The sequence below is a fragment of the Chamaea fasciata genome, unplaced genomic scaffold (genome assembly GCF_029207755.1).
Source record: "Chamaea fasciata isolate MVZ Bird 193981 ecotype frontalis unplaced genomic scaffold, bChaFas1.0.hap1 SCAF_21, whole genome shotgun sequence".
NCBI classification, from domain to species: domain Eukaryota; kingdom Metazoa; phylum Chordata; class Aves; order Passeriformes; family Sylviidae; genus Chamaea; species Chamaea fasciata.
Window position 1 is genome coordinate 3,137,085 of NW_027094106.1, and position 18,137 is coordinate 3,155,221.

At 55.1% G+C, this 18,137-nt stretch overlaps 1 protein-coding gene across 1 annotated transcript in view; it reads left to right on the forward strand.

The window, feature by feature from the left end:
* The first annotated feature begins 627 nt into the window (after positions 1–627).
* The window catches only part of STX1A (syntaxin 1A), a 69,266-nt gene continuing 51,756 nt past the window's right edge, over positions 628–18,137 (forward strand). The window contains exons 1-3 of the mRNA XM_066201680.1: positions 628–687; positions 15,648–15,725; positions 16,867–16,966. Of these exons, the coding sequence (XP_066057777.1) occupies positions 658–687; positions 15,648–15,725; positions 16,867–16,966 (208 nt within the window). The 5' untranslated portion in view covers positions 628–657. The remainder of the gene's footprint in view (positions 688–15,647; positions 15,726–16,866; positions 16,967–18,137) is intronic.

Consider the following 18,137-nt stretch of genomic DNA (forward strand, 5'->3'; position numbering starts at 1 on the left):
CTCGCTGTCTGCTGGACCCCCATCACCACTGCCACCGCCCCAGAGACACCCAGGGGTGACCCTGCTCTTGGGGCTGCCCTGCTGTGCATCCCTCCAGACCCTTAAGAGCACCGTGCTGTGATGTGCCACAGATATGACCTCCCCGGGTGTGATCCCTCCCGATGTTATTCCCAGATGCGACTTCCTCCTGTGGCCTCCTTCAGTGTGACTACCCTCCAATGTGATGCCCCCACGTGTGAGGTCCCCTGGGCGTGACCCGCACCTGCGACCTTCTCGCGTAGACCCCTCCCAGTGAGACCCCTTCCCCGAGACGTGACGCCCCCACATGTGAGGTCCCCTGGGTGTGACCCGCAGCTGTGACACCCCATTTCCCCCCGGCGCGACCCCCCCCGCTCCTCCCTCGGGTGACATCCCCTTGTAGCTGTGACCTTCCTAGCTGTGCGCCCCCCCTTCTCCGGTCGCCTCCCCGCGACGTGAGACCTGACGTGCCGCCTCCCCGCAGTTTGGCTCCGAGGTGTGAGCGTCCCCCCGCGTGTCCCCCCATCATGGTCGGGCCCCGGTGTCCCCCCGCCCCTCTCCGCAGCGCTGCACGCATGCTCGGCGCCCGCCCCTCCCCGCGCTCTGGCCGTTCCCAGCGGCAGCGGCAGCGGGGCGAGGATGAAGGACCGGACCGGGGAGCTGCGCGCTGTGAGTGCGGGGCGCAGCCGGGGATGCGGGGGATACGGGGGATGCGGGCAGCCCTCGGCCCCCATCGGGGACCGCCCGGAGCCCTCTCGGCCCCCCCTCCCTGGGCAGGGGCCGCCCTGCCCTGAGCGGCGGCGGCGGCGAGGGGGTTGGGCGGGGGCCGGGAGCAGGGGATGACCCCCCCCCGGTCATCGCCGGGATGTCGGCGTAGGAGGGGGGGGTGGTCCCGGGGCTGCACCCTCCGCACCGCTGCGGACCGCTCCGGTTCTCCCCGGCGCGGGGCGGTGCGAGCGGCGATCTGCGCGGTACCGGGGGGCCGCGGCGGCTGAGCGGCATCGCCGCTGCTCGGGAAGACCGGATACGGACGTGTGTTTGTACCGGTGCGGGCGGCGGGGTCGTGCCGTGCTCACCCGGGACCGCGCCGCGCCCGCCGCGCTCCGCTCCCGTTTTGCGTGTTCATCCTCCGGCGCAGCCGCCGCGGCGGGGCCGAGGAGCGCCTGCGGCCGCTGCACCGCCGTGACCCCAGTGCGGTGACCCGGGTTGTCCGGGGGGCGTCGGGATTCCTGTGCGGCCCTAGCCGGTCCTGTGTCCCTCGGAGGCCCCGAGCCCACCGCGGTCCCGGGGCGCGGGCGGTGGGAGGCGGCGGCGGCGGCTGCGCGCATGGAGCATCGGTGCAAGGAGCCCCCGGTGCCCCCCGCTGCCCGTGCCCTGGCCCCCTCTTGCACCCTCGGGGCTGCGACGGTGCTGCTGCCCACGCGTGGGGCCGAGCTCTGGGGATAGCGGCAGTGGCCGGAGGGGCTGAGCCCGAAATCCCGGAGCGCTGCTCCAGCCCCCACCCCGTACCACCCCCTGGTCCTCCCTCTAGTGCTTTTTCTTCTTAGGTTGTTTTTTTTTGTGGATTTTATTTTTTTAAAATTACTTCACGGTTGGCGCTGCAGAACCGCCTGGGATTGCAAGGGGGAGGGGGAGTCTGTCCCCTGAGGGGGACTCTGCCATGGAGCGAGGGGCAGTGGGGACCACTGTGGGTGTCCAGTCTGGTCGGGCATCGGAGCTCCCACCAGGATCACTTGGCTGCGAGTTTGGTCTGGTCTGAAAACCGCCAGGAGGATGGAGCTGGGGTGATGCCAGCAAGGGGCTGAGGGGGTGGCTGTCGGGGATGATGGCTATTGGGGTGATTGGGCAGCTCTGAATGCCCAGGGTTGACCGTAGATGCTCAGGGGTGGCTGTGGATTCTGGGAGAGGAAGAGGCTCCCCCAAGAGAGCTGCCTCCCCACTCTGCCTGGAAAGCACCCAAACATGGGGCTCTGTCTCCACCACCAGCACAGGCTGTGAAATGGGATTGGAAAACAGGCTTTTTAATAATAATAGTAAAAAGAAGCCTCATGAATGTCCTTTTGGCAGCCGGAGCTGGCTGAGAAGTGATGCCATGGAGTATTTTAAAATTTCTCTGTTCCTTTAAATACGCCTTAAGAAAAATAAAATGTGTTTTCGCCTCACTCTCGCTGCTGCTTCTTATTCATCAGCCTCATGCTGAGGGTGCAGCATTCTTCCCGGGGACTCCTGGGGATGGAGGAATGCTTTTGAGCATCCAGTTGCCCCGAATATGAGTGGGTGCCCCCTGACAGGACTGCAGTGAGTGAGGCAGTGTGGATTTACATCCTTGGTGGCAGACACCAGGGAGGAGCAAGATGCTGCAGTGGACACAGAGTCAGGAGCCTTTGAACTTGTTTCCTCTCTGCTGCCTTGTTAATAGCCTGGGTTGGTTCTTCCCATGTTAATACTGTATCTAAATTCTGGCAGGGATGATAAAAAAGAAGGATTAATAAAAAAGAAGAGCTGGCATTGTTGGAGCGGAGGAGGGGATGCAGGGCGGTCACTGCTCTACAGAACAGGAGCTTCATGTCTTAATGGGATTTTTTAAATGGTACTTGAAATTCAAAATGCTAATCCCAGCTCTTTTCTGAACCTCAGCTCTGGTTTGGATCAGACTTGCTGGAGCTTATTCAGTGCCCTTGTGGGAGTAGTGCCCCCAAGTCTGCTCTGGACCAGGGACAGGAAATTTAACTTACTGATGAAACATGTTCTCTTGTTGTGAACAGCTGAGGCTGGACCATGCAGGATGCCTTGGATAAGGCCGAGGAGAGCTCTGTTTAAAGCTGCTTCTGTGCAGGTGTCACAGCTGTGGCTGTGAGTGGTCTTTCCTGCCCATCTGGAGTGGGGCTGGGACTGGTTCCCTTCCCCAACACCCCCAAAAGCAACCCTGATGAGATGGTGTGTACATGCAGGATTGTGAGAGTCCTGTGGTGCTCCATCCTGCCATAGAGCTGACAGCTCAGTTTGAGTGAGACATTGGGATTTCCAGGATGGGACACAGGTCCAAATGGTAGAATAATTATGAATGGTGTTTTGACAGTGGGAGGAAGTGAGGGAGATGTGCCAGTGCTTTAGGATCACAGAGTGGTTTGGGTTGGAAGGAACCATCCAGTTCCAACCCCCCAGCCATTGGCAGGGCCCGTTTTTTGGGGTGCGCTTGTCTCCTGTGCCCGTTATTCACCTCCCGCAGCTGTTTTTTGCGTGCATTTCTGCAGTGATGTTCGCGTGTTTGTGCCGTGCCACTGCCCTCCCCAGCTGGCTGAATCCCCACTCCTGGCAGCCAAGTCCCTGCTCCCGGTGCTGCCTCCTGCCAGTTAGAAATGAAGGGAGAGAGGAAGCAAGGTGGGCTCCAGGTCTGGCGCTGTGGATTCACCCTCTCCTCTCCTGCAGCAGTGAAATCTGCAGCAGTTCCAGGACTCACAGCCCGACCTCACTCCATCCCTTCCTCTTAATTCCATCCTGTTCCTGTTGAGGCTTTCGCTCCCGGGGGCACAAATGTGAAGTCGACCGCGGTTGCTGTTTGCAGAGGTCGGGTCTTGCGTGTGTCTCCATCTTTTCCGGAACCCCCCGGCTGCACAAGTCCCTACAGACCTTGGAGATGAATATATTCACTTGTTTAGATGCTGTCTTCCTTTCCTTTTTTTTTTTTTTTTTAAATTTTTTAATTTTTTTTTTTTAACCCTCCTCGTTGCCGTAAGTGCTTTCGAGCTCTTCTGTTGAGCCAGAAGGGTCACGTAAATAATTCATCTGTGTCCTGCATCCCTCCCAGCCGGGAGCGGGGCTGTCACGTGCCGGGTGACAGCCGGTGGCTGTGGCGCGTCCGCACATCGCGCAGCCGCCTGCTCCGGCTGAGCTTCACGGGCTTTAGCATCACTGAAATGACGAAGGTTTTGGGTTTTTTTTCAGGGTGGGGAGGAGCAGAGCTGCTGTGGCAGGTCAGACATCATGGCTGCCCTCGGAGCATTCCTGGTCCCCACGAGCACTGGGGCGGGGAAGCTGCTTTGCCTGCTCCTTTGGGGTCCTGGAGCAGGAGGGGTGAGATGCTGGTGGATCCTCACTGCTGGGCTCTGCTGGGCTGGTCAGCTGGGCAAGGATGAAGGTGACGGGAGTGATGTAGATGAACCCCACATGCTCCTGTGTGAGCTGTTCTTGTGCTCCTCAGCAGCTGAGGGGTCCTGAGTGTCCCTGTGTTCAGAGCAGTGGGTGAACACCGTGGTAGGGCAAGCCAAAAACTGGGAAAACCCTTCTCTGTGCTTTAAACGTGGTTGCAGGCAAAGCCCGGACTCTAGGTCAGCTCTGGGTGGGGTGTCACGTTCCCAGCCTGGGAGGGACCTGGTGGGGTGATGGGTTTGAAGGACAGACGGACCTCAGAGGGGACACTGAGCCCCAGGGTCCCTTGGTATGTGTTGGGGAGCTTCAGGTCTGGTGCATGGGGCTTTGGTGGTCCCACTGAAGTCAGCTTGAATACGGGAATACCCTTGACCCACTGAGACCTGGTGTCACTCCGTGAGCACCAGAGAGTGGTAAGGGTGAGAATAAGTGCAGCCAGATACATCAGCTGTGCCCTGGGTGTCTGAGAGGCTGGAGCCAAAAGGGTTCGGCCTCATCTCTGTTGTTTTAATCGAAGTGTCTTTGTGTGTGAGCTGCTCGGAAGCTGTACAAATGTTTGTTTTGCCATGTATCTTCCCGTTAACAAGATTTCTCAGGAAATATGCAAAATTATCACTACAGGCAGAACATGTACAGTAAGGCTCATTAAGCTAAGTACTGTGATAAATTGCTTCTTCCAGAAAATTATGTATATTAGGAAAAAGGAGGAGAGTGAGCCCGGGTGGAAGACCAGGAAGACAGAGTGTGTGATACTGTCCTGGCTCCAGGTGACCTGAGCACACCTGCCTCAGGGGAGTGTCCTTGCACCGTGGTGTCCTCAGGATGATCCTGGAGGAGATGCGTGGGGAGAGGAGGGCAAGCAGAGGACAGCATGGGAAATGGAGATGGAGCAGTGCTGTGTCAGGACCAGACCAGGCACAAAGCCAAAGAGGCTGTCTTTGCTTAGCAAAAATATCAAACGAGGCAACTGTGGAAGCACAAGGAGTAGAAAGTTTTGCTGAACTGAAGGAAGGGGAGAGGGCAGGGGCGATGTGTCACAGGCTGCTTGCACCTCTGCACCTCTGCCTGTGCCCCTGCCTGCAGTGGCCAGAACCAGGGCTGGTGTTGGAAATGTGGGCACTGCTTTTATCCCCCAAATGAGGGAGCAGACTTATGGGTGTGAACAGCAGACAGGCAGTGGCATGTGGTGTGTCATGGGCTCATGAGTGGTTTGGGTTGAAAAGGACCTTCATAGACCATCTGGTTCCAACAGCCCTGCCAGGGCAGGAACACCTTTGACTGGACCAGATTGCTCTGAGCCCTCTCTGGCCTGGCCCTGAACACTTCCCTGGATGGGCCTGACCCAGCAGTCTGACTTCTGCATGCTCAGGTCCCACATGATAGATGTTCTGAAACATCTTTTAACCCTTTTCAGTGATACTCTGAGTATCTTCTGTAGTGATGCAGCTGCTCTCCCCTGGCAGGAGGATCTCTTCTTCCATCACCTTTTGCAGGAGTGATGGAAGTAGTGAATGGAGCCCAGGACATCTGCTGGCCAAAAGCTCTTCTTGGGGACACCCAGAGGAGAATAGGAAGTCCTTCTGCTCCGGCAACCTTGGAGAGCTCAGGCTCAAGAGAAGTTTCCCCTCAGTTGCCCGGGAACCTTCAAAGAACCATATCATCCAGCCCTATTGCCATAGGTGGGACATCTTCCACTAAACCAGCTCCTGACTGGTAGTGGAATTCCGAATCTCCTGCCCATATTGTGTTCATTTGCTCCTAGGCCTATTCTTTCTACAGGAGAAGGTTTATCCTCCCTGCTGCCTCCTCCTCAGGCATCCCCAGGCCCCTCAGGATACACCCCAGCACAGGGGACTGACCTGGCTGTGCAGCGTCAAAATCTGCTGCAGGTGGGACTGAACTTTCTGTTAACAGTGCAGTGTTCCAGATTCTAGTGAATACTTGCAGACCCAGGTTTCTTTTCATGGGGAATAGCTAAAAATTAAGTTTTCTGCTCGCTGTTCTGCAAGTTTTCAAGAGAGTGCTGCCACTGTGGCCACTTCCATCCTGCTGTACCTCTGCAGATGTGTGCTGCAGGTTTTGCAGTGTGAGCTCTGCCTCTTTCTCTGCAATTGCTGGTCTTCCATCAGGTTCTGTCAGACTTTGGGTTTGTGTATGAAATGACTGTTTTGGCTTTCCAGAGGACCTTTGCCTTTTGGGAGGATCAGTGTCCCACCTGGATGGTGCTGAAGTTCTTTGGCAAGATCTAGACAAGAGCACCAGAGAAATGTCATTGAGCTTTCATGACCATGTGAGCAACCTGTTTTGGTGGAAGGTGTCTCTGCCCGTGACAGGGGGTTGGACTGGAGCATCCTTGAAGGTCCATTCCAGATCAGTATATTCCATGAGTGCCCGTTTGTAGGTGGGGTAATGGGATTTGAAGGATGAACATTTTGCAGACTGTGTTAATCCCACAGTCATAGGAGTTGTGGTGCTGCCTGTGTCACCTTCTCTGCCTGAGGCTTTCCTTCTTTTTCCTCTGACAGTTTCCTAGGACAGACTGCAGTGTCACTAGTGGGCATCTCCAGGGCTTGGTGACGTTGGCAGACACCAAAGCACGGTGATGATCCCAGCAGAGACCTCTCTGAGTGCTGACGTTGGTGAATGGAGTGGAGATAAGAGATGAGTGCTGTGCCTGCAGGTCCTTCTGCTGCCCACGGGAACCTCTGGTCTGCGTAGGGGCTGTTAACAATGATGGTGCCACTTAGAGGATGTTAAGAAATTAATTTCAGATCATTTAAGTCTGTTTTTAACCAAACAATTCTTCAGCCATGACTGTAAATTTATAAAGTACTGGCTGTAAAGTACAGGTGCTTTTCCAGTAGGTGATAATGCTGTCCACATTTCAGAGCTACAGAAGGAGGTCAGTGAGTTCAGCTCATTGCCCTCTCCAGGACTGGTGGCAACTCTCTCACCTCTGACACTTGTTCTTCGGAGTTAAGGAGAATTTTACCTGTTTGCATTTAAAACTGAGCTTAAGAGTGATCATGCTTCTGATAAAAGGCTTGGGCTTTGTGCCAGAGGCTGGGAATTATTTTGCAGGAATGCACACCAGCACCTAAGGACAAAATTCTTGGAAATCATGTTCTCCCTTGCATTGCTAGTGTTGGAACTTGGAAACAGTACCTGACTCATGCAGATGTTGCTGAATGCTGAAGTCATCATCTGTACCTTGGGTTTTTATTCATAAAGAAAGTTGTTAATGGGAAGGTATGGGCTGATTCTGGTGTGTATTAGAATTCTAGAATTGCTTAGGTTAGAAAACCCCTCTTAAGATCCAGCTGTTTCCCCAGCACTGCCAAGGCCAGCACTAACCCCAAGTGCCACAACTACACATCTGTTAAATCCATTCAGGGATGGTGACTCCACTACTGCCCTGCACAGCCTGTGCCTTGGCAGCTGGGCTGGACAGCCCTTTCCCTGAAGGATTTTTCTCCAGGATCCAGCTAAACTTGCCTTGGCACAACTTGAGACCGTTTCCTCTTGTCCTGTCCCTTGTTCTTTGGGAGCTGAGCCTGACCCTCACCTGGCTCCACCCTCCTGTCAGGGCACTGTAGAGAGTGAGGTCCCCCCTGAGCCTCCTTTTCTCCAGGCTGAGCACCCCCAGCTCCCTCAGCTGCTTCTGGTGCTCCAGACCCTTCCCCAGCTCCATTGCCTTCCCTGGACATGCTCCAGCATCTCAATGACCTTCTTGTTGTGAGGGGCCCAGAATTGACCCCAGGATTTGTGGTGCCTCAGCAGTGTCCAGCACAGGGGGACAATCACTGTTCTCGTCCTGCTGGACACGTTATTTCTGGTACAAGCCAAGTGCCATTGGCCTCTTGCCCACCTGGGCTTATGTTCAGCTACTGCCAGCCAGCACCCCAAGGTCTTTCCCAGCTCTTCAGTGACTCTGCCCCCAGCCTGGAGCACTCCATGGCGTTGTTGTTACCCCAGTACAGGACCTGGCACTTGGCCTCATTGAATGTCACAGAATTGGCCTTGGCCCATTGATTTAGCCCGTCCAGATCCCTCTGCAGATCCCTCCTGCCCTCCTGCAGGTCAACATCTCACCCAACTTGGTGTCTTCTGCTGAGGGTGCCCTCGATCCCCTTGTCCGCATCATTGATAAAGCCATTAAGACGGGAGTGGCCCCAACATTGATCCCTGGAGAACACCACTGGTGGCAGGCTGCCAGCTGGATTTAATACTGGAATAGAACACAGCTGAGTTTGGGGCCTGTGTGCCGTGGAATTGCCATTTACCGTGGTGCACAGCTGTACTGTATGGTCTGCAAAAAGGGCTGAGACCACAGGTAGCTGAAACCATGGCCTTGGGTGGTTCAGCTCTTCAGGGCTGGGGGCATACCCTCGGGCTGTCTTTATGCTCTGCCTTGACACCACCCCCCGGGAAGCCTTCAGGAGCAGGACTTCAGCCCTGCTTGTAGGGCTTTTAGGCTGCTGCAGATGCCTAAAGCAAACCCTGAAGCGTGGGGAGGTCAGGGCAGCCCCAGGGTGAGGGACTCATTCGGTGGGTGGGAGATCTGTGGGTGCTCTGGACCTTGTCCAGGTGAGGCTGTGCTGAGCTGCCCTTGTGCTGCCAAGCATGGCACAGCCAGGCTGGGATGTTCCCAGATAATTCTGGGCATCTGTACGTTCTCCTACGTGTCCTTTAGGCTCTGGGAGATGGCTGAGATGTCAGTGCTGCTCGCTGCTGAGTTATTCTGACCTTGCCCTTCCTGGCACAGCTGCATGCCAGAATGAGCTGCCCTGGGAGCTCTTGAGTGTCAGCGGCGGTGTCCTGGGCTGGGGGGTTTGGTTATGGGGAACAAGGTGACTGCTTTTGGGTGTTGGACCCCTGTGTGCCCCTCTGTGTGGGGACACGATCCCAGACGTGACCCAGGGCTGCTCAGAGGCATCCCCAGGAGCAGCCTGTGCATCCCACTGTGTTCTGGTCTCCGTACAGCAAGGGCATCATTTTACAAAGCGAGGCAAGCCCAGATGGCTGGAATCTCTTCAGTTGGGCAGAGCAGCACGGAGGTGTTCGTAAATATAAACAAACAGATGCAGCCTGGGAGTGGAGCCTCCTGCATCTCAGGGATGAGGCCTTTCTTTGCTTAACTGAGTAGTCCCTAAAAGGGGGATGGCAGCTGGTGTGGCTTTTTCTTTCCCTTGTGCTTTTGTGAGGCTTGCCTTGTCTCTGGTAGGGTGGGAGGCAGCGTGGCCTGCGCCCACAGCCCGTGGGGTGCTGGAGGCAGGCAAGTGTCACTGCTTGTTTGGACGCAGATGTTTCCCAGGAAAATGTGCCAGCAGGGCTTGGTAGAGGGATGTGTCTGGGTTCAGATGTGCCCAGCAGTGGCTGAGCCTGTTGTTCCTCTGCTCTGCCTCTGCTGCCTGCAGCAGCTCCCTGGATGTGTCTGGACATGGTCAAATCCATCTGCAGCACTGACAGGAGAGGACAAGGAACCTGGGGCTGCGTGTGGCCACTGCTGAGGTGACAGAGACCTGGTTATGCCCTGCACAGCCCACCCTGCCAGCTTTGCTGTTTGGAGGAGAGCTAGCATCAAGTCTTCTCAGGTGTTCTGTGCTCCTTTGCCTCTTTCAGAAAGTGCTTGGAGAGGTACTGGGCTGGGTTGGAACCATGGGGAGGTAATTTGCTCAATAATGAATTTATTAGCATGTGCTGGTTACAAAACCTACAGAGCCAGGAGGCTCCAGGGCTCTGGATGTCTTCCCATCTGCTACTCCTGTTTGTCAGGGATGGTATCACAGTTTGCCTCTGCCTCCATTTGGGATTTTGGCCCTTGTGGAGGGCACTTGAAAGCTGCTGGAGGAGCTCTGACTGACCTGTCCTCCCCATCCAGCTCCCACTGCTCAGTGGCACTGAAGAGGCAGCGGCTCCCAGAGCCATCCCAGTGGCAGGGATGGTGCCCACATGGTGCCACTGCTTGGCTTCTGGTGGGCTGGAGAAATCAAAACCTTGCAAAAGAAGGGTTATCCTCACACACCCTATGTGTGGGAAAAGCCTGGAAGTCCTGGGTCCTTGGTGCTGCCTGACAGTGCCTGAGGCAGAAGTGGAGGGGCTCTGGGAGGATGGTGTGCCTGACATTGTGAGTTCCCAGGCTGGGGAATTGTTTGCTGCTTGTGCCGAGCAGCACCTGCAGGTAGTTTTGGCTGAGACAGGAGCTTTCCATGTGACTTTGGAAACCCAGCTCACAGCTGGGATGCATGAAGCCAAAACTCTGTTTGCTGTGTGATGCTTTACTTTGCCTTTGGAAAGTTTTGGTCTTGTTCATACTTTTGTGCTAGAATTAATCATGGGGGGGACACCTCAAGCTTGGGGTAAAGCAGTGAGGGTGAGAGTGGAGGGAGATGCTGGGAGCAGCTGATCCATCAGTGCTCTGCATCCCATGAGTTGTTCTCCCAGTGGCATCTCCTCTGGTTCCAACCCAAGTCACCCATTAGTGGCTGTGGCTGCTGCTCACTGGCTCAGGGACTGGGGTGGTGAGGTGGGATGACCAGCCTGACACTGGGGGTCGGAGGCAGTCTGGCACTGAGGGTGTTCCCAGTGACGTGGGTTGGACAGATGGTGCCCTTCTCCAGCCCGGAGTGACAAGTGACATGTGCCCTCCTGACCAGCAGGCTCCATCTGTGTAATTTCCTCTTCATGGGGCTTCTGGCTGGGCTCTGTGCCACTCCCCCTGCCCAGTGCCTGCCCTAAATAACATCCCTCTGCCTGTCCGTCAGCCTCTGCGCTCCCAGGAGTGGTCTGCCCTCAACCATGAGTGCCTCTGACAAGGCTGTGTGTGGCTTTGACAGAAATCCCTTCCATGGGTGGTGGGTCCCCTTCCTTTGGGATTTCTGGGTATGGCAGCATCCAGCACAGATAGGACTAGGCAGGGATGTGGCATCCTTTGGGCAATGAGCCAGGCCTGTTTTGGATGTGGAAAGGACAAGCAAGAGGTGACAAGGAAAGGAGTATCTTGGCAGCTACTCTGCTCTCCTGCTGCTCTTCCTCTGCTGCCAGTCCCTGGCCTTCCTGGTTTCCATACAAGCCTGCATTTAAAATTAACAGTGGGAATACTCTGCTCAGAGGCTTCAAAAAAGGGGCTCAGAATTGTGGCAAATTGAGATCCTCCCAGAACAATGGCAAAAAAGCTGGATAGGTTTGTGGGAAGTTGTGTTGAAGGCGCATTTTTCTGTACAGGGTTGCAGGGGCTGACTGGTGCTTCCCATCCTGTTCCACCCCCTGCCATGGGCCCAGACACCTTCCACTATCCCAGATTGCTCCAAGCCCTGTCCAGCCTGGCCTTGGACACTTCCAGGGACGGGGCAGCCCCCGCTTCTCTGGGAACCCACCCTCATGGACCAGTATTTCTTCCCCATGTCCAACCTGACTGCACCCTCCTCGGTCCAGCACCATCGTCCTGTGCTGGGATCCCAGAGCTGGAGGCAGCTCCAGGGAGTCTCAGGCAAGCAGAGCAGGAACATCCCCTCTGTCCCCTGCTGCCCACACTGCTGAGGATGAGGCCAGGAGACATTTGGGTTTCTGTGCTGCCAGTGCCCATGGCTAGATCAAGTCCCGTTTGTCACCCACCAGAATCCCCATATCCGCCCTCACAGGGTGCTCTCAGCCCCTTTTCCTTTGACTCCTTCCTGTAGATGACCATCCTGTGGGGTGCATGGTGAGGTGGCACGGGCTGCAGACAGGATACATGCCCCTCCATCTGTGGGGGTTCGTATGGATGTCCTTGTCCCTGCCATGGAGAGGCTTAGCAGAGTGGGGGAAGAAAGATCCCCTGTGTTGCAGCAGCCCTCTCATTAGAGAGTAAAAATGAGCTGAGGCGCAGACTTCTTGTTAAACACTGCATGAAAAGGGTCCTGGTATATTCCTCTTCACGATTTTGTCATCTTCACTCCAACTGTTCACTAACTCTGGCTGCAGCAAGCAGCAGGTTTCCTGCTGTGGGTTTCCCTTGCAGCTTTTGACTGCTGATTATTTCCTGCTAAACTATGACTGCAGGTATGAGTTTGCAGACTGTGACTGCAGGTTCCAACAACAGGCTCTAACTGCAGACCCAGACTGACCTTGCAGCAGTCATTCTCTCTCTCCCCAGGATCCTGATTCGTGATTCCTTCATGCTCCTCAAAATTCCTCTTCCATGATGATCCTCCCCTTGCCAGCCAACCCCCTCTTTTATCTCATTCATCCTTATTGGATACAGCTGTTACTCTTGGGGGGAGGCTGTATTGGTTAATTAACACAGCTGTTACTTATCAGGGGTGAGGTCACCTGTATTTCCTTCTTCCACACCCTGACATGCATCCAAGGTGGTGTTTGCATTGGCAGGTGCATCTTCCATGCAGCATATGTCCCTAGGATCTGTTGGCATTTTCCAAGATCCTGGGGGCGTAGGTGGGGGTCTGTATTGTAATTCCCCATCCAGTGGGCTCTTGGCACCACCCACCAAAGTGTGTGATGCTTAAAATTAAGCACAGCACAAACCTAGCAGGCGTGTGTGATATGTGAAGTGGAATGTGAACGTGGATGGTGGTTGTATCTCTGTAGCAGAGATCCATCCACGCATTCCTAGCCTTAGGACGTGGTTCTTTGTGGCCTCCTCGATGGTGAGCCCTCCTCCCATGTGCTGTGGGTGCTTGGGATGCTCTGGGAGCAATGGAGCATATGTGGGCATTGCTCTGGAACCAGTTGTTGGCCCCAAGTGGACCTGAGCTTACAGCCAGGCTTGCTGCTGGCTGAAGGAATGGCACAGTTGGCATTGGGGTCGGGATTGGAGGGTGACAGCTGTCACTGTGCTCAGATGGTTTTGGGCAAGGCTGGAGCAGGGATGACAGGGGGAGAGACTGGGCTGTCTGGTGGCACGGGCATGCAGGAAGGATTTAAGAGAGCCTGCAGCCAAATCCTGCCCTTGGCTCCAGGGCGGTGTGGGAAGTGTTGGATGTGGTCATGGATCCAGCTCTGCCCGAAGCCTGAGCCGTGCACTGGCCCTCAGTGCTGGTCTGTGACTGCTGAAGGGAATGGGAGAGGTGGTGTGGACCTGGTGTGAGCAAACTGCAGAATTTTGGAAGCAAAGAGCGTCAGGGGAAGAGCTGGCTGCCTGATGCAGAAGGCAGTGCCTGCTGCAGGGACTGTACAGCCCCAGCTGGTACAAGCACACATGTGGCCAGTGAGACCAGGACAGTGACTGTCCCCTGGGCTGGCCACTGCTGAGACACCTCAAATCTTGGGGTCAGTTTTGGGCCCCTCGAAAAGGAAGACATTGAGGGGCTGGAGCGTGTCCAGAGAAGGGAACAGAGCTGGGGAAGGGTCTGGAGGATCAGGAATGGCTGAGGGAACTGGGGCAGCTCAGCCTGGAGAAAAGGAGGCTCAGGGGAAAACTTCTTAACTCTCTACAACTCCCTGAAAGGAGAGTGGAGCCAGGTCGGGGTCACTCTTTTCCCAGGTTATCAAGTGACAGGGCAAGCAGAAATGGCCTCAAGTTGCTCCAGGGAAGGTTTAGGTTTGATGTTAGGCAAAATGTCTCCACAGAAGGGGTTGTCAAGCCCAGGAACAGGCTGTGCAGGGCAGTGGTGGAGTCACCATCACTGGACGGGTTTAAATGTACCAACCCATCCCCAGGCTGGCAGCTTTGGCCATGCCCCAGCCTCACTGAGCCAGCAGCTCCTGGCCTGAGCGGCTGTGCTGCAAATGGGCACAATTTCAGACTTTAGGGCACAGTTTTCTGTGCCCACAGAGTGGTGGGTAAGAGCAGCACCATGCCTGCTTTTCCTTGTCACGGTGAGATTTTCACCAGATTTATGGGAGCTCTCTGATCACAAAGGCTCTGGGTAACCACGAATGGGATCACTGTGTGAGTTACCCAGGCAAAAAGTGCCAATAGTGGTGGTAAGGCTGTAAGCTGAGGTTTCTGAATGATACCACCCAAATCAGTCGCTGTAGGGTGGAAAGACAGCTTTAGGGGGCAGGATAGATATTTCATCTGGCTTATTTCATTGTAAGAGGGCTCTCCCTGGAGACTGTAGTGGCTGTCTCTCTGCAGGGTGCAGAGGGGCCATGGAGTGATGTGTAACTGTCTGCAAAAACTGCAATCATCATGAAATGAGCAGAGGCAGTCCTGTCTTAAATCTCCATTCCACTCCATAAATCTGGCTTCTTCTCTCTTGTAAAGATGGAGTAAGAAGAAACTTTTCCAACCTGTTAATTTTCTATTTCCCTCCGTCATGCAACTGCTTTGGATAATAATCTTTTAAATGTCTCCTTATGTGGAGGACTGTAATTTTTCCTTCCCTTGAGAGCTTGCATCCCCCGCCTTGCTGGGACAGGAGGTGTTTTCATCTCTGGTGACAATGACACACATGCTTCTACAGACAAGGACAACCCCTCATTTGCCTGCTGTGACTTTACTAGTTCTGCTGTATTATCTGTTTGCTCCCACCTTTCCTGCACTCTGCAGCACTCCTTTTCTTTTCCCATCACAGCATCTCGTGTGTTTCCCATCACAGCTTCCCTCGTGCTTCCCCATGGCAGCATCCCTTGTTTTTACCATCGTGGCATCCCTTATGTTTTCCTGACATGGCATTCCTCGTGTTTTCCCATTGCAGCATCTCTCGTTTCCCATTGCAGCTTCCCTCATGCTTTCCCATGGCAGCATTCCTTGTGTTTCCTGTGAAAGCATCCCTCATGTTTCCCATTACAGCATCCCTCGTGTTTTCCCATCACGGCATCGCCCATGCTTTCTCCCGTGGCAGCATTCCTTGTGTTTCCCATGGCAGCATCCCTCGTGTTTTCCCATCACAGCATCCCTCGTGCTTTCCCATGGCAGCATCCCTCGTGTTTTCCCATCACAGCATCCCTCGTGCTTTCCCATGGCAGCATCCCTCGTGTTTTCCCATCACAGCATCCCTCGTGCTTTCCCATGGCAGCATCCCTCGTGTTTTCCCATCACAGCATCCCTCGTGCTTTCCCATGGCAGCATCCCCTTGTGCTTTCTTAGCCGCAGCATCCCTTGTTTCCCATCGTGACATCCCTCATTGCTTTCCCATTGCAGCATCCTGGTGTTTCCCATGGTGGAATCTGTGGTGTTTCCCATTCCTGCTCCTTGCAGAGCTGGGGTGCTCACACAGGGCTGAGGGTGCCCTTGAAGCTCCCACTCCATGGGTGTGGAGTGTCTTTAGCTGTGTCCTGTGCTCACTGCTGAGGCCGTGCCATGGGGCACTGGCTGCCGTGGTGTTTTGGCCATCCCTCACTGCTGGATGTGTTTGTTCTCTGCTCTCTCAGAGCCTTGGGGGCTTGGAGTAGCAGTGTCTGGGATGTTCCATGCTTTGCCCCAGCTCCTTGGAGCAAGTGAGCACAGGAGAAGATGCCTCATTGGAGCGCCTGAAGTAGAGCTGTGAGCTCTGGAGCAAGCACTCATGGATTCCTCTCTCTCGGTGTTGTTGCAGGCAAAGGACAGTGATGATGATGATGAAGTCACCGTCAGTGTGGACCGGGATCGTTTCATGGATGAGTTCTTCGAGCAGGTGAGAGGTTTGTTCCTCCAGTGGGGCTTTGAAGCTGCTTCAGACGTCTCTGCTGGCACCAGGGTGGGTTGTGGGTGGTCCTGGCTTCCTGCAGCCACTGGGGATGGGGACGGAGGTCCTGCCCTGGCTGGTGCTGCTCAGCTGATGCTCAGGGTTATGCTGAGTGCTGAACATCAGGAACCTGGTTTCCCTGCAGGCCTGAGGCTGTGCTGCCCTGTGGATGTTTTCCTGCTCCCCCAGCTCCTCCAGCACCCAGCGAGGCCGTTTCCCAGGCAATGGGAGCAGGGAACCCTCACAGGCAGCTCTCAGGCCTTTCCCCAGAGCACCTCTGCAGAGCAGTAGTCTCTGCATGGGACTGATTTAATTTTGTGCCTCCCGTTCCCAAACAAGAGGTTGTCTTCTGGCATGTGGGTGGCTGTAAGATCTGCTTGCGGATTTTTAGCACACCCTTAGCATGGCATGTGTGTGGGGGGTGTTAAAATGGATCTGTGCAGGCAATGGAGTGGGAACTGGGATAAATCTGATGTGCAGGTGGAGGAAGATGAGCAAAGGAGTGGTGTGAGCCGAAGGAGAAGACTGAGTTAGAGGGTAAGCAGACTGGCAGGCAGGGAACACAGGAGAGGTTCCCCCTCTTGGGCCATGCTGGTGTCTTCCTCTAGCACAGAAGTGCAGGGAAAATGCCAGAATGGATCTTTGGGGAAATGTGGCCTCCCTGGAATGGGGGGTGAGGATCAAATTGGGAGTTTCTGGAGCTTTTTGTGGAGCAAGGAGCCATGGGGGACTGAGCTGCTACCAGCCTGGCTTGTGCAGTCTCAGCAGTGTTCTGCCAGAGGCTCAGAGTCTGGGAATCAATCCGATGCTGATTTATATAAATCCCAAAAGTTTCTCAGTGTATCATCACAAAGAATACAGGACATACAGTCTGTATTACACTGCTGTGACTCAGAGCTGGCTGGTGGGATGGAGAAGGTCTGATTCCACAGTGGTGCTGTAGTTTCAAGCTGGAAAATATTTATCCAGGAGGATGTTTGCTGTGGTTCAGACTTGTCACGGTTGCTTTGGAATAGGGTGTAATAATCCCTTCACTTCCCAAAAGTCCAGGTCTGTTGCAGACCACCTGTCTTGTTGTCTCACTTCACAGGTCGAAGAAATTCGAGGCTTCATTGATAAAATTTCAGAGAATGTGGAAGAAGTGAAAAGGAAGCACAGCGCCATTCTCGCTTCACCCAACCCTGATGAAAGTGAGTGAGCTGTGAGCTCTGTGTGTCCTGTGGGCACGTGGCTGGAGCCAGGCACAACCCCCCGTGCCTGCAGGTGGCCATGGCTGGGTGGTGAGGGAGGGCTTGGACTTACCTGGTGGCTTTAATGACCTGGAGAGGGGGTGAGAGTCCAGTGAGGCTGCCAGAGGAGGATTACTGAAAGGTTGGGGCAGTGTGGAGGCTGAGAAGAGCAAGTGGCTGTTTCTCTGGTGGTTGGCTGTTTGTTTTGGCCTGGGCTGCCTGGGAAAGTCTGTGGATAAGGCAGAACAGGCCAAGTGTCACCTGCTTGGGCCCAGAAATGTTATAGCTTCTCTTTGAGCCAGAGGTGGGCAGTTGGGACCTTGCATCTCTGTCCTGGGAACAATTTGTTGCCGGCTGGTCAGAGTCTATCCCTTCCAGACCTCTTTCTTCCCCAGCCTTGTCTTCCAGAGAAGAGGTTTGCTGCCAGGAGCTGAAGTCAGGGACTCGAGCACCCAAGAGGTAGCAACATTTGGGTGTCTGGGGGATCTGGCAGAGAGAGAAGTGTGAGTGCTGCGGTCCCCTGTTCCCAGGTGGGAGCAGTGCTCTCCCAGGGGAGCCAGAGGAGCTGGCTGTGGGAGTGGTGAGGTTGGCAGAGGCTTTCCAGTGTCCGCAAAGCCCTTACTGTGGAAGGGGTGGATCCGAGGGCTGAGCTGTGTAGGGAGAGCAGGGCTGAGCACTGAGGAGTGGGGCTGGACCCTGCCCAGGCTCCCCTGCTGAGGGGCAGCCCTGGGACAGCTCTGCTGCCCCAGGCTCCACCTTCGGTGTGACACCGAGCCCACCTCCATCGTGGTGCTGGTGTCACAGGGGTGTTGGATACTGACCCTGCAGGATGGCTCTGGGCCACTGGCAGCCCTCATTTTGGCAGAGGTGTTGCTCCCGTGGGCTGAGCGCTGCTCGTGCTCCCAGTGCTTAGAGGCTGGAAAGCTGAGACCAGGTCTCTGGTCATCTACCTTCTTCCAACCCACTTCTCATTTGCCCAGCGCAATTCCGTGTCTGTTTGTGGAATTGTGCCTAGAGGTCCCAGGAGGGTGCCCACACACACCCAGCCCTATGTCAAATCAGTAGATACTGTGATTACTTGAAAGGAGTGGCCCTTCCTAAATTGTCACAGGCTCTGCTTTCCTGGCAGCTG